At 43.6% G+C, this 15930-nt stretch overlaps 1 protein-coding gene across 1 annotated transcript; it reads left to right on the top strand.

The window, feature by feature from the left end:
• Positions 1–40: 40 nt before the first annotated feature.
• Positions 41–15590, top strand: LOC103713564 (E3 ubiquitin-protein ligase UPL5-like). The gene is made up of 3 exons (XM_008800543.4): positions 41–1950; positions 9814–10403; positions 14911–15590. The coding sequence occupies exons 1-3, from the start codon at positions 171–173 to the stop codon at positions 15172–15174; spliced, it is 2634 nt and encodes an 877-aa protein (XP_008798765.1). The 5' UTR covers positions 41–170; the 3' UTR covers positions 15175–15590.
• Positions 15591–15930: the final 340 nt, after the last annotated feature.

Raw genomic sequence — 15930 nt, 5'->3', positions numbered from 1 at the left:
CTCTCTCTCTCTATATATATATATATATATATATATATATATCTCTGTGTACCCAAATGAAATGAAAAGAATCCCTAAAATTTCTCTTCCTCTCCCCGTCCTTGCCATTTCTGTCGGCATGAAATTTTAGGGCTCCTCCCTCCGTCGCCGTGATCGCGTCCCTTCCGGCGATGTCCTCCATCGGCTCCGGCGAGCTCTACGCCGCCATCGCCCGCCTCCGCCAGCGCTTCGACCAGCACCGCAAGCGCAAGCTGGACGACTATGCTCCCCTCTCCTCCCCTTCCGCCGCCGCCGCGGACTCCGACTCCGACGAAGACCAGGATTCCTTCCCCCTACTAAAGATGCACAAGCTCGGCTCCTCCTCCTCATCCTGCGCCGCCGGAGACGATCATCCCTCTCAGCTTAGGCCTTACCCTTCCTCTTCCTCCTCCTCGACCCTTCATTTCTTCGTTCGGTTGATGTCCCGGAACACGGTCGTGATCCACGCCCGCCCGGACGACACTGTCGACTCCGTGATCGACCAGCTCCAATCCATCACCGGCATCCCCACCTCGGAGCAGCGTCTTCTGTACCGCGGCCGCCAGCTCCAGGGCGAGGCCACCCTCGCCGCCTGCGCCGTCGAGAACGATGCCAGCCTCCAGCTCACCGGCCGCCTCCGCAGCACCAAGTACCCCAGGGCCTGGCAGATCGCTGACGACCTCATCGCCTCCATCTGCTCTCTCGACTCCATCGGCAACGACCGCGTCCACGGCACCAGGACCAACGTCGAGGGCCTCATCAAGCGCTTCCTCGTCCTCACCTGCAACATCTTCGAATCCAACCGCGAGGAGGCGGCCGCCCACCTCGAGGTTTTCACCTTGTCCGGCGCCCCCTCCGCGCTCGTCAAGCTTTACCTCTCTCCGGTCCACGACAACCGCCTCGTCGCCACCAACGCCATCAAGATCTTCCTCCATCCCAACCCCGACTTCCTCCCGGAGGACATCCATGTGCAGTGCGCCCCGATCGTTCTCAAGTTCTGCAAGATCCTCTCCGGAACGGTCGGCAAGAAGGACCCGCAGTACACCCAGTGCCGAAGCGCGCTGGCCTCGCTTCTGGAGGCAGCAGGGGGCGCGAGGTACTTGACCCATATGAAGCCCCTCGATATAATCCTCGATCTGCTTGGTTTCATCAGCGAGCTCACTAAGTTGGTTCTCTCGGAGCTGTCGGGTTTCATGCTCAACGAGCAGCCTGGTCTCGACGATCTCTCCAATTTCCTAGCTGCCATGCGCTGGGCGATCCAGGACTGGATGGGCATGGAAGGGCCGATTGCGAGGCATTTGTATAACAGCAAGCACCCGGAGTACGAGGATTGGATTGGTTCGCTGCATCATCTGTTCATAGAGCTCCTGAAGATGGTCGACCAGGGCCTGAAGAGGGTGGAGGACTGTATAAACCAGGAAGGGCTGGAGAAGTGCGAGTCCTTTCTGACCATGTGGCCCGACATCGTCGCTGTTCTGTCCATAGCAAATGTCTTTGCCAAGATGTTTGAGGATGCCCAGCAATTGCTCCATGCGCTTCTTTTGGTGCGGCGAGTTCCAGTGAACTTTCTGCTTAAACATGCTAAGAGGAGCGATAAGCTTCGCTGGTTTCTCAAGTATAAGGATGTGACTGATTTTGAGGCGAGGAGGAATTTGGTGCTGATGCTGCTCCCTGAATGGAAGGATGAGGACGATCTGCATGAAATGCTTATTGACAGGTCGCAGTTGCTGGCTGAATCTTTCGAGTACATCAACCAAGCAGATCCCATGGCACTGCATGGCGGGCTTTTCCTGGAATTCAAGAACGAGGAGGCTACAGGCCCTGGTGTTCTGAGAGAGTGGTTTTGTTTATTATGCCAAGCAATTTTCAATCCACAGAATGTCCTATTCTTGCCATGCCCCAATGATCGTCGACGATTCTTTCCAAATCCTGGTTAGTTCATGCCTTTCGTGCACTCCTTTATTTCCATATTAGTGTGCTGTGTTCTCATATTGGCAACAGCATTTAGTGCTGTCACAATTTTAGAAGACCTGCTAACTTGGGCTCTGCAATAATGTTTTCGCATCATGTTTGGGTATTGAGAATGGGATTCATTCATGAATCAGTATTGAACATCACTTGGTTGGTACTGCCAATCAACTTGCTACATCTTCTTTGATATTGGATTTCTACTTCTTGAATTGTTATTTCCTTTCTAAGATATCTCCTTACATCTATTAGATTCTTGAAGTTATTTTATTTTTGGATTGAATGGGCATCTAAGCATCCACTAGGCACAAACCTAGCACCTAGGTGTTATGCAGCCTCTTGGTACCCATTTGCCACCTAGTCTTTCAAAGCGTTGAGGGTTGTTGATCATCAATCTACCAATTATGTAATAATGATTTCTTTTAGAAGTGATTTAGGTAGAATTATTCTAATGAATAAATATTCTCAAAATCTAGAACAGATGCATTAATTTTAGTCCGGGAGGTTTGATAGAAGTTAACAAGTTGCAAGTTCGGATCCTCTGCGGTGCATGTTTTGCATCGCAAAGAGCTGTATAATCTTTGATGGCCACCGCATCATCTAACCGTGAGATGGATAACTGTCAAACAAGGCTTGATGGATCCTATCAAGTTGCATGCCATACATGTCGTATCGCCTTTGAATATTTGACAATTGTCTATCTCCAGATCAAATGATGTGGCAGTTGTTGCCGCCGTAACTGGACTGAGGTAAGAGCACAGCTCGGACGACCCTGAGGTTGGCTAGAGATAGGCTAAGCTGACTGGTTGAGGCATTGGGTGTTGGACTCCTCCGCTGGGTGGCCTGCAAGAAGTCCACTTGCTGGAGGATTTCTGACGGGAGATCCTCCGATGCCTAAGTCAGAACAACGAGATAACAATATGAAAAAGAGATTTTAGTAGAGAGCTCTGTAAGAAAGATAGCGTATTGCATCCCTCATGTCCTCCGGGTTGTTTTTCTTATATAAGGGAGCTAGCTTTATTATTACTTTGATTGACATGATGTGCAATAACGCCAGACAACGACTGGTGGTACGGCCGCAATGTAGGGGTCGGTCCATGTGGGCAGAGTCAATGCAAGTCTGACGTGGGACGTGGAGCTACCATGATCATGGATTGTCAGGACTGTAGGATGTTAAGGCTGTCAGCTCTTGTCGACGCATATTGATTGTTCTCCGTGGTTGGCGACTCAATTGGTGCTGAAGTCGTTCATCTCGGTTTATGTACGAGGATGGGAAGGTTGGTCAGGCCCGAGGTTGAGGTGTTCAGTATTTTTTCCATCACTTATCCCCCACTTCCGAGGCCGAACAATGCTCTAGTTCGAGCGATGGAAGTTGAGCGATTACTGCAATGGAGAGCGATATCTTCGTCAAGGGCCTTAAGCATGCCTCTTAGTCTCCTCAAAGCGTCGCCAAATCCGAGCCATCTCAAGACATCATCATTGCGGGGCGACCCCGAGACTCCATTAATGCAGTGATCCGGCGATTCGCCCCTGCCATCCCCTAGGTGACACGTGGCTCGATCTACTCGGACAGTTGGACCGACGCTTCGATTGGGGCCGTCCGTGCTCCTTTATAAGGACGTTCCTAACCTTCACAATCTGCCTTTTGCTTCATTCGTCCCTTCGCTCGAGTGCTCGAACGTCTAGGCCCCCGGCTGGTGCTCCAGTGAAGCCCTTCACTTCCAGCTCCGGCGTCCTTCGCACTTCTCTGTTTCCGATGGATTTTTGCTCCTTAGCCTCTGGGCCCTCCTGTTGCCTTCTTCTTTGCCTCTTCGTCCTTTTTTGTCTTCTTCTCGTTCTTTTGTCTTTTCACCCTTCTTTATCTCCCCTACTATGGACGACTGTGAGGGTAGCATCCAAGAGGGGAGTTGGTTGTCGGGCCATCCTTCCTAGGCTCGGCAGTCATTACCTTTAGTTGAGTCTGGAGCCCAATCGGGCCCGGATCAGGAGGCGTCCGTCCTTACACAAGAGGAGATGGACTTTGTTCAAGCCCGACATTTTATTATTGCCGAGTTTGTCTTTGAGCTCGCCGGTCCCAATGACCGGGTTACTCGACCTCCTCCTTTGCTTGGATTGTATAAGGAAACTCTAAGGGTCGGGCTAAGGCTGCCTCTCTATCCTTTCTTTGTTCAGCTGAGGAGGGCCTATAGCTTGGTTCTGACCCAACTAGTGCCGAACTCCTAGCAGGTCCTTGTCGGCTTTCTGTCCCTTTATCTTCTCTGGGACATTCGGGCCTCGACTTCCCTTTTTCAAGGGTGCTTCCCTTTGTAAAGCATTCCCGAGACAACGACTGGTTGTATTTTTCTTCTAAGAAAGATTGCCAATTGATTCGAGGTGCTCCTCCTTTTCATGGGTGGAAAGGGAGGTTTTTTTTGTCCGCTCTGAGCAGCCGTGAAGGTTTGAAACCGCGTGGAGGGCGCCTCGGACCGACCTGAATCGACCCCCAAGGTTGTCAGGTGTGATGATCAAAGGGCCTTGGACAAGCTTTTGGGATCCCAATCCAAGGCTCCCGCCTTGCAGGAGATGCTATTCGAGGAGACCCTTATTTACGTCGGTCTGAGCCCGACCGACCCCCTGGGTAAGCTCCTCTTGAGCTCTTCCTTTATCACCTTGTTGTATTCTTTTTTGACTGTCTTCGGTTTTGTAGTTCTTTCTATCATGAAAGTTCGATCTCTCGCAGATTTGCAAGAAAAGGAAGGCGAAGAAGAGGCTGGCCACAGTCGAAAAAGATGAGGCTCCCCAAAAATTAAAGCAGAGGGCAGAGTCTTCTTTGGTTGCCGTCGCAGAGGTTACGCAGAGGTCGGGGGCCCTCATAAGAAAAAACCGAGGGGGAATCCTCTTGGGCTGCTACTACCTTGATCGTTGCGGAGATTGGGACCCCTCAAAAGAAAAGACCAAGGAGGGAATCCTCCTCAACTGCTGCCGTCGAGGTTTTCCCCGAGGCTCTAGCTCTCGAGGTTCGCGGCCCGGCATGGTCGGCTCCGAACTCATCCGTTCGCCATGAGCGCCCTTTTGCCTCGGGCCACATTTTTGGATTTTACTCTCTGTGGTGGTTTGCTCGAGAGTTAGATTCGGCTCTGACAAACCCCGGGGTGGCAAAGGAGTTGGTCGAGGCCATGCAGCTCCCGGCTGACACGAAGGCCATGTGCTCTGGGGGCCTTGATGGGTTCTTCAATGGTGCTTACACCACGGTCATCTGGGTAGGTCTCTGACCTACGAACCTTTGCATGGTTCTTCACTTTGGTTACTGATTCTTGTTCCCCTTTTCAGCATGCCCATGTGGTCAGTGAGACAGAGCGGCTGGCCGAGAGGTTCATGAAGCGTATTTCGACACTCGAGAGAAAATTGAAAGCGGTCGTAGAGTGGGCCGAGCTGAGCGGCTGGCCGAGAGGTTCACGAAGCGTATTTCGACACTCGAGAGAAAATTGAAAGCGGTCGTAGAGTGGGCCGAGCTGCTCGAGATGAAGACCAAGGTGGCTGAGGCGAAGGCCAAGTCGGTCGAGAATGAGTCCAAGTTGGTGGAAGCCCGTGCTTCGGCTGTGCGGACCCAGATGGAGGCAAAGGAGATCCAACTGTCTACGACCAAGAAGGCCCTCAAAGCTGCCGATCATAGTGCAACGGATCTTTCTGTGAAGCTGGCCCAGGCCGAGCAGAGGGCCCGAGAGGCTGAACAACGGGCTAACGAGGTGAACCGTTAAGCTGCCAAGGCTAGCGAGCAGGCTCTTTATGCCGAGGCGAAGGTTGCAGAAGTGGTCAAAAAGTATTGCACCTCGGAGGAGTTTCGAGAGGAGGCCCTAAATATTGCGGCTGATGCATTTGCGAAGGGCTTCGAGGCATGTCGAGCCCAAGCCCAACGGCTTTTCTCGGGGAAGAACTTGTCGATCATTGATGACGACGATGGATCCTATCAAGTTGCATGCCATACACGGCGTGTTGCCTTTGAATATTTGACAGTTGTCTATCTTCGCGATCAAATGACATGGCAGCTTTTGCCACCTTATCCGGACCAAGATAGGAGCGCAGCTCGGACGGCTCTGAGGTCAATTGGAGACGGGCTTAGTAAGTTGGTTGAGGTGTTGGGTGCTGGACTGCTTCGCTGGGTGGCCTACAGGAAAATCCACTTGCCAGATAATTTTTGGCGGAGGATCCTTCGATGCCTAGGTCAGAACAACGAGACAACTGTATGGAAGAAAAAGATTTTAGCAGAGTAAGGGCTCTGTGAGAAGGATAGCATATTGCGTCCCTCAGATTTTTCAGGTTGTTCGCCTTATATAGGAGAGCCAGCGTTGTCGTTATCTGGGCCGACATAACATGCAATAACGCCGGACAGCGGTTGGTGGTACGGCCGCGCAGGGATCAGTCCGTGTGTGTAGAGTGCGGTGCATGTCTAATGCGGGACGTGAGGCTGCCATGATCATGGACTATCTGGACTATTGGTTATTGGGGCTGTCAGTCCTTGTCAACATGTGCCGATTGTTCTCCGCTGTTGGCATCTCCTCGATGGGAGCCAAAGTCGTTCACCTCGGTTTATGTCCGAGGATAGGGAGGTCGGTCAAGCTCGAGGTCGAGGTGTCCAGTATTTCTCCATCGGCAGCCTTCAAGTGGTGTACAAATCTCTGCGATGCAAAATATGCACTGCAGAGGATCCCGACTCAGAAGGTTGCTTATATGATAAAGTACAGCTATATGAAATATTTGGTTAGATAATTTGCAATGTCAAAGTCATGTTGGCTCCAATTCGGCTTGATCTCATTTCTACTTGTTGGGTTGGCTGGAAATTGGGGTAATGTAGTTGTTCTAGCCATCGTACGTCATACGGTACCAAACCAGATAGTACGAAGCATACTGTACCATACTGATTCAGTATCGGTACACGTTACGCCGAACTGGCCCCCATAGCAAGCGTGCTGATATAGTGAGGGCTGTATGGGGCTCGATACCAAGATAGCTTACCTTGGTGCTCTCTCAGTTATGGCAGTTCCAAGGAGCTGGCATCTGATCATGTTGGAACCCTGATGTGCCTATCTCTGAATTTCTAACTTATGTCTAGATTTTTTCTACGATGGAATCTGAAATCTTCAGTTATTTGGCTAAAATTTTGATTATATAGGAACACTTCAATTTGTCAAAAAAGAAAGAAGAATGGAAACAACAAAAAGAAAAGAGAACTTGGTTGATGAAGATAAACTAAAGCATCTATTGCTTTTTTGCAAAATCCAGTTGCACCTTTAACACTCCTTTTTAAGACACTACAAGACTGCTGAAATAGCTTTTGGAGATAAAGCCCAAATAGATTCCGAAAGAGAAAATAAAAAAGAAAAAAATAATTCAGCAGACCAGTTATGAGAGTGAAGGAAATGGCCATTTGGAAGATGCCAGCTACTCCTTTTTTCCCTCACCTGGCGTCTTTTCCTCCCTCTTTGCTCCATTTTTTTGTGTTTGTTCTTTTTTTAACTTCTTTCTCCTTTTTTATCTATTTCCAATTTCCTCTTCTCTCCTTCATTGTAGGTTTCTAAGTAAGTCTAGCATATAACCAATCTGTACGAAAAGGGAAATAAAGAGATGGTCTTTCTTGACTTTGATGCTAGAGTATTACACATGACTTGGTCCATATCAGTTGAGAGAACCACTTTCACTTGGATCTTTCTTTTGGTACATCATGTTTGTGATTTGGTGTCCAATAGTGTAGAATGGTCTCTAGCATTCATTGTACACCTTTCTTTCAGATGTCTATGTCATCCAAGTATAATGTGGATCATTTTAATTCGCACTTGTTGCATCAAATCTGCCTAACCATTAGCTCTCCGGTCCCAATGGACATCTGATTGCACTGTTATGTCGCTTTCTTGATGTAGACAAGAAATAGAATATGTTTGCGAAATAGCAAGTTTGTAACTCGCACCCCATCAAGTAGTATGGCCCCTTGGCCTTGATGCGAAAGGTTGAAGAATGTCATCAATCTTGATATGCTTGTAGCTGAGTGGATTTGGTTTTTTATAGTAAGAAGTAAATGTCTTGAGTAGCTTGTTTCTAACAATAGTAAGTTTTAGAATTGTAGTCTCCTTAGCCTGTAAGAAACCTCATCCTCTTGCTTGTCCTCTACAATTACTTGTCATTACTGAGTGGTTTTGATCAAGTCCGCCAAACTAGGCCGAACCGTTCCACCCGTACTGAGCCGATCTGGTGGGGGACTGGGTCGGTTCGCCTCTTTTTTGGGAACCGGCTCCGAACCAGTTAAAACGGTTCCAAACCGATAGGAATTGGCTGGAACTGGTCGCGAACCGCCTGGACTCGGTCGAACCAATTGGTTCTATGCGGAACCGTGCAAACCGTCTGATTCCCACCGAGTCAGACCGGTTTCGAACTAGCCCTCCTTCCCCCTCCCTCTTCTCTTTCTTTTGTTTTAAAGGCTGATTGGGAAGGGTTGAGAAGTTTCTCAGGCCTTCCCAACCTATCCGAACACTCCTTCCCCACGGCAAAAAATATGCTGATTCAACACGATCGAAGGAGGATCCAACTCTAAATAAAGTTTGTTTCCTCTCCCCTATTTCATTTTCTCTCTTTTTTTTGGGCGCCAAAAAATACCTTGGAATTTGCAAATAAGGGGAGATCATGCCAAATTTTTTTATTTTTGCTTGATTTTATGATATGTTGTAGATCTATGGATGATTTTAAGATATTTCATTGGATTCTTGTAGCATGCAATATCTCACTAATTATTTTATGTTATGTATTATTTTAAAACAACAAGATGCATCATATAGGTTATACTCGGATCATAAAAACATCAAAAAACATCAAATTATACTTAAAATTATTGAAAAAGTTGAAAAAAAATTGATTACCAATTAATCAAACTTGAAAACTTTAAAAAAAAATTGGGCAGTACAAAACCAGTACCATACCGACTTGCCCGCCGAATGGGTCCTGGTACCGATTCGGCGGACCTTGGTTTTGATACATATTTCCCACAATTATAGACTTTTGTCACTTGAAACAGGACAATTTTGGCATAGTTTTTCTTCCCTTCGCTAGTTCATGTGTTGTTACATTTTGGTCTCTTAGTGTGTCGTCCATCTCGGGAAGTGTACTAGAATCTTGAAGAGGCATTCTCGAGTGCTAGCGTGCCTCTTTTGCTTCAACCATAATTTCTCTCTAATAGGTTTCCATCTCAGGAAGTGTACTAGAATCTTTGAGAGGCATGCTCAAGAGCTAGCTTGCCTCTTTTGCTTCAAACAAAATTTTTCTCTAAGTTGTAGGCCTACTAATCTGTTGCAATGACCTCTTTGACTACTATGATCAAGCACTAAAAGCTCTTGACATTTCCTGGTGTACAATCATATTAGTATATGCCTGGTCTAATCTTCTAGCCTGTGGAACTGAATATATATGATTATTGGTCCACAGGAAATATTTTATGAGAACCCACTCATGGTTCTCGTCTCAAAAAGAGAGGCCTCCTAGCTTGGCTTGGAGAAGGAGAGATCCCCTCCTTATATAGGGGAGGCCTCTAAACCCATCCCCTCGCCCTCCCATCGAATGTCAGACTAAACCAAAACTGCCACCAGGGAAGCAAAACCAAAGTTCGAGAGGGAACTCCAAAAGGTTTCAAATCAATATGTCTTATCCTTAGTTGTCATCTTATGAGTTAGTTTCATGATAGTTCTTATTTAATTTTTTATGCTTTGTACTCATCATTATTAAGGAATACTTTTGTGCTTCAGTTTGCCTTTTCATTTAGATGACTTTAATCATGGGCTTAAAGGAATATATTTATTTGTGATGCAGCATCTGCTGTGGATCCTTTGCACCTCAAATATTTCAGCTTCACTGGACGGGTGATTGCATTAGCCTTGATGCATAAAGTGCAAGTAGGCATTGTGTTTGATCGTGTATTTTTCTTACAACTAGCTGGGAAATCAGTTACCCTTGAAGATATAAAGAATGCAGACCCATGCTTGTATATTAGTTGTAAACAGATTCTAGATATGGATGCTGACCTTATCAATTCAGATGCTTTGGGGTTAACATTTGTCAGAGAAATCAATGAACTTGGTTCTCAAAGGACTATTGAACTCTGTCCTATGGGAAAGGATATTGTTGTAAATAGCAAGAATAGAGATGAGTATGTCAACCTCCTGATTCAACATCATTTTGTTACATCTATCTCTGAACAAGTAACTCATTTTGCTCAAGGTTTTGCTGATATCCTTTCCAATTCAAAGCACCATAAGTTTTTCTTTCAAAGTTTGGACCTCCAAGATTTTGATCGATTGATAGGCGGAAGTGATAGCGTCATTAATGTGAAGGAATGGAAAGCACATACCGAGTATAATGGCTACAAGGCAAAAGATCGTCAGATTTGTTGGTTCTGGAAGGTATGTACATATTATGTTTAAGTATAGCCAGTGTTTTTTTTAATTTTTATATGAACCTCTTATGTGCACAACTAGTTCTTTGTTCTAGATGAATAATTTATCATCTCTCTAGTATTGACTTTGTCTAGTGGTACTGGGACTTAGGAAATGTATTTAACTCTTTTCTAATCTACCATAGAATTTTTGCTTTTTGTGATTTCTGCAGTAGTTAGAAAAATGAAATTCTGGAACAATTCATTTTAACCTTGATTATCACTTAGCCATGATTGACACCATGATATCATGTTGTATCTCAAAGGAAGTTATGTTGTGGACCGTTCCCAGCATGATTATATTCTTTACTCTTTCTTAGATAAATGGCTGCCATCTCTATAGTCTTAGTGAGCTCTTGAATTCTTGGCATGTGATGCTTCCTTGTCATCTGGATATATTTTAGACAAACTGATTGCTATTATTATGAAAAATACAGGAATGCACAGTAAATGCTGGAAATGTTGCATTGAAGTTATAGATTTAAAATAGAGTTTGCTGCATCGATCTCTCTCTCAACTACAAAACACAGTCATTTGGAGGTCTTTGTTTATCATCCTAATAGGTGTTATTAAGAATCCTTCTTGATAGTTCATGTTTGATTTATACCATTTAGACATTGGTATTAATGTCATAGAACTGAAGACAACTTACATATGGTGTCTGTATTATCTCCACAAGCTGGATAGTGTAGTATATGTTGCATCCAAGACTTTTGACAAGTGGCATGCACAATTTATAAGAACTGAGATATGATGTCCTCATGTTGGTTATGAAGTGTGCACTGCATAATGCAGATTTGCATTGGACATTTCAAGATCCAGTATGTGTGAATATAGGTAGTGGGACAACTTGTCGTATCTATCTAGTTACCTGATGTCAAACCTGACATTTTTAACCAAAAACATAATCATTAACATATTTCAAGTCAATCTATATGCAGATTGTGTATATATATTAAATACTCTATGACAAGTTGTTTTGACGTACTGTTTCTGGCTTTGACATTTTTCAGATGTAGTGTGCTTGCTAGTCATATTACGTTTAGGAATTTTAGATCTCATATATTAAAACTATGTGTGTTTTATACACAAATTCACATTCTTGACCCATCACTGTATGCTTATCCATGTAAATCTTGGATAAGATGTGAGAGTACACTAGCAACTTTTACAAATTTCTAGAGATGCTTGGAGGGTGGTTGCAAGTGAAAAACTAACTTTTAGCAGACATGGGTGTGGAGGATTTTAGTGACTTTCACAGGCTTCCACAGATTTCTGTTTCAGCAAGACATTGACAAATTCAAAATGTCTATTAACTTAGAAATAGTCACAACTTTTTGGTTGGTGGAAAAGTGTACAGAGCATGGTACATAGAGGAATAGTGGGTTTACAGAAGTTGCGGATATGTTCTTAGGAATAGAGAATTCATGTTCAAACACGAATTGTGTATCTGGAAAGGATTGGACTTAAATGATTAAAACCATTTATTTCTTTTCCTATTTTCCCGTTATGTTTGCATTTGTATGCTATTTTCTTTTCCTTTTCTTTTTCTGTTGGGGGTTGGGGGGAGTCGGATCGGGCTTGCATTTGGCCTTTTAGATCTAATGTTTCAATAAATCTGATATCCTTAAATGACAGACCCCCTCTGACATGGAGCCTTCACTTTCATTATTACAGGAATAAGGGCTGCGATTTTTCATTCCCCTTTGGTGGGTTTGGGAAGTAAAGTAGTGGTTGTAACCAGGGGTCTGAATAGGTTAGACAGGGGGTCAGATCCAAGCAAGGTCCAAATATAAACCGAATGAGGTAATTGAGTTCAATTATGGGTTTTGGTTTTCCTTATGGATAATTTGGTTTGGACCCTTAATCAAATACTCAACTCGAAAAAGATATTGTTCACTGATAATCTTCCTCCAATATCTTTTCTTTTGGGCCTAAACAACCTTATAACAATGGAGCTATTAATTCAGAAACTAAAATGTTCATATTTCTATGATTTCAAGTTGTTCCTCCAACGTTTTAGGTATTGCATGTTGTGCTTGTGCCAGGCAAGAGCAGACTTAGCACCTTCTGCTGTGCCTCATTCCTTGCCAACAATTGGCACAAGCTGGCACTTTAGTGGCAGAGCTGCAAAAACACCTTGACATCGATGAGGACAGTCATTTTTTGTCTCTATTTTTCAATTGGGGCCCTTTACACTTATATCTGGTGTTGTTTAGAGTTGTTTCATGTATTGGAGCAATAATTTCAGGCTACATATGGTGATACATTTGAAAAGAAGGCAAGCATGCATGTTCAGTATTTAGCAGTGTGTCATTTAAGCTAACGATGGATTAGTATTTTTTCTCTTATACGGTCCTTAATAAAATAGACAATAATCATTCATAAAATTTTGGATGAGAAAATTTTTCAAGACTAAGATTGAAAAGATGAAGGCATGTATAATACGTCATATTGTATGAAAATCTTTGTGAGCAAATTATAAGCCCTTTTTACTGGGACTCTTAAATCCTGGAAATGATTGGATATAATAAATTTTATGAGCTTTTAAGATTTGAGAATTTTTTTAGCATTTAAAATGCTATTTTAACTCAATCATAATTTGGACTTGTCCTTGGGCTGAAAAGTTAACCTTCTTATTTTGATAGAATTTTTAAGGTGATTTTTATTGAACTTGGATGAAGGTAGTTCCATATATACATGTAATTCTTTCTATCTAAAGGTTTGTCTTTAGCTGTTTGCTTGCTGAGTTATAGTGTTATCCTATTTTTGGGAGGTACCTTTTGTGCTACTTGGCATTTGATCGTGAAATGATTTGTGGATTTTTCCGCAATGCCTAAATACAGATCTCTGGATCTTCAACCAATAGAATCACTTGCTCAAACTAGTATCTTGCAAACCTTCAGGATATATGTAACTTCCCGTTAGGTTGCCAATAACATGTTTATGAGATGCTTTAAAAGAGGTCAAAGGCTGTAGAAGAGAAAGGAAATGTTGTTTCAAAGTCCTTGCTTGCAGTTGTTCTATCCATGAGTGGAGGCTTCAAAATAATTAATATGTTTTGGCATCATGACGGAGAGGAACGGCGGAGGTGTCAAGAATCAGAAGAGCTTGTTGCTAGTAGCCCAATTTGGGGCAGTTACAAATTGGAGTTAGCCTGAAATTCGTACCATTAAAGTTGCTAAAATGGACTCAAGTTTTCGCAATGACCAAATCCTTGCAAGGCTTTAAATTTGGGAAATATATTGCCAACAAGAAGGCATGTGTATAAGCTTTCAAGGGCTGTGGAATGCTGCAGAGAATGTATTATCAGAGAGTTAATGGTTTTAGGAAGGGCTCATGCACCTTTTGCCATTGAGGATGATACCATCAAGTACGTGGGACATGAACATGTTTTGATATATTGTCCTAAGAGTTTTTATGATACGTTATCTTAGTAACATTTAATGGTATACGTGGTTCTACAACCATTTGCTCTTTGGTGATGGTTTGTTTTGAGACTACAGCTTCTAAATTGGTATATTCGAGCTCTAGAGAGGTACTGATTTTCTTTTCTTGTCTTCATTTTTTTGGTTAAACATATGATTTAATAGTTAGGTACTTCTACTACTGGTATGAGATGAATTACTTGGTGTCAGATGACCATCGAACTGAGCCAGATTTCTTGTATATGGTTCTAGTTTTTAGTGTGTCGAATGGTTCAGAAAAAGCAGTTTATAAAATGACAATAAGGCTATTATTGTCCTAGAATTTTGTGCGGCTCAGAATATAGGGGAATAGTGAGTTTAAAGCATGTTGAGATAGATGCATGGAAGAACTAGATAGGATGGTGAAAAATTAGTATTATTGAAGCAGCCATAGAAGTTGCAGAAACTAAGCACAAAATGTTGGAGAAACAATTAAGAGCTTGTTTGGGTGAATCCCTCAAGATTCGATGCGATGGGCCTAGAAAGATCCGATGAGATGGGTCACCTCGTTTGTGGTAAAGCACTCTGGAGGGGTTCTTTAGACCAACTCTTCAGTTGTTCCGACCGCATTGAGCGATATTTTATTTTTTTGACTTATGGGATGTATTCATACTAGGCATGTGTGACCCATCTGCTTTATTAAGAAAAAAAGGGGGGAGGGGGTGCATAGGGGTCATGGGGCCTGATCCCTGCAGGAGGAGAAAAAAGGACCTGGAAAGGTCTTTGTTTTCCCTTCCTGCCTGGAGATGGTTATGGTGTGTGGACAGGTGCGTAAGGTTTGTCATTTCCTTTCGAATACTATGACTTAATTTATTCTCTATTAGAGGCTCTTTAAATCACCTGGGATCTCGAAATCTTGGCTTTGGTGACTGATGCAGTTTATGTATCACCCTAAATGCATGATTTGCCAGGCATTATGATGTAAATTGTTGTGTTCCTGAATGTTTGGGATCTTTGCATGCCCTTCACCAAATAAGATTACCAATGACTAATTTGGACATCCTGCAGATTGTTGAAGAGATGTCTGAGGAGCAGCGGAGGATACTTCTTTTCTTCTGGACATCAGTGAAATACTTGCCTATTGATGGTTTTCGTGGCTTGGGTTCTAAACTGTATATTTATAGGTCTTTGACTTCCCAAGACTCTCTTCCCACGTCGCACACATGCTTCTTCCGCCTGTGCCTCCCTGCATATAAATCCAAATCCAGCATGCAAGACCCGCTCCGGCTGATTACTCAAGAACATGTGAGCTGTGGGTTTGGTTTCTGGTAGCCGATGGACGACAAAGGGAATCTGTGATGTCTGTACAGATATATGATCACAAAATTATGTTCATCATCGGATTATGTAAGCAATTGCTATATCTTCCATATCAGTTATCTTTATAGAAAATAAGAATTTTCTGTTCTTTTTTTTTTAGACCTATTTACAGTTTTAGCAGTAGATAGAAAGAATTCTCCATAGGAAGTAAAAAAAGATGAAGGTAAAGGGGATCTCTATGTTGTTGTGGCGGTGGTGTTGGGTTGTTGGGGGTTTGGGGGTCAAAATACTCTCAATACTGACAGCAAATTTGAGGGAAAAGGACTAGCATTTCTCATTCTGTTAATGATGTAAACTTTATTCCATGTTACTCAGGAGTTGTACAGATGAAATTTATTGGATATTGATGAATTGCTGTTAGCGCTTAATGTGATGTTCATAATGCAAGCAACCAATCATGTATATTAGACTAATATCTTCAGATTTCAGAGCACAAAAATTTTGATCGCTGACGGTGAGGATATTGGAGTTATTGGCCTGACCCAAAAACAGCGAGTTATCCGCATAATATAAATCGGATCTACTTCCACTATTATGTTATTATATTCAGTTGTAACCTCTGGATGCTTGGTTCCGCTGACATTCAATTGATGCGTCATATAAATGCGGAGCCAGAGCTATGACGGCCGTCTTTCGTTTTCCTTGTGCGATCTTCAGAGTACGGACCCACCCCCTGACGAGGTAATTTGTGTCTCCTTTCTGCTGCAA

The sequence above is a fragment of the Phoenix dactylifera genome, chromosome 1 (genome assembly GCF_009389715.1).
Source record: "Phoenix dactylifera cultivar Barhee BC4 chromosome 1, palm_55x_up_171113_PBpolish2nd_filt_p, whole genome shotgun sequence".
Taxonomy (NCBI): domain Eukaryota; kingdom Viridiplantae; phylum Streptophyta; class Magnoliopsida; order Arecales; family Arecaceae; genus Phoenix; species Phoenix dactylifera.
Note: the sequence above shows the minus strand (reverse complement) of the source record. Positions and strands in the feature narration are given on the sequence as shown.

Excerpts from the sequence above, each read along its gene's own strand:
- LOC103713564 (XM_008800543.4), top strand. The coding sequence starts at position 171 with ATGTCCTCCATCGGCTCCGGCGAGCTCTACGCCGCCATCGCCCGCCTC. Across the intron at positions 1,951-9,813 it reads ACGATTCTTTCCAAATCCTG|CATCTGCTGTGGATCCTTTG; the intron begins GTTAGTTCATGC and ends TTTGTGATGCAG. Across the intron at positions 10,404-14,910 it reads AGATTTGTTGGTTCTGGAAG|ATTGTTGAAGAGATGTCTGA; the intron begins GTATGTACATAT and ends GACATCCTGCAG.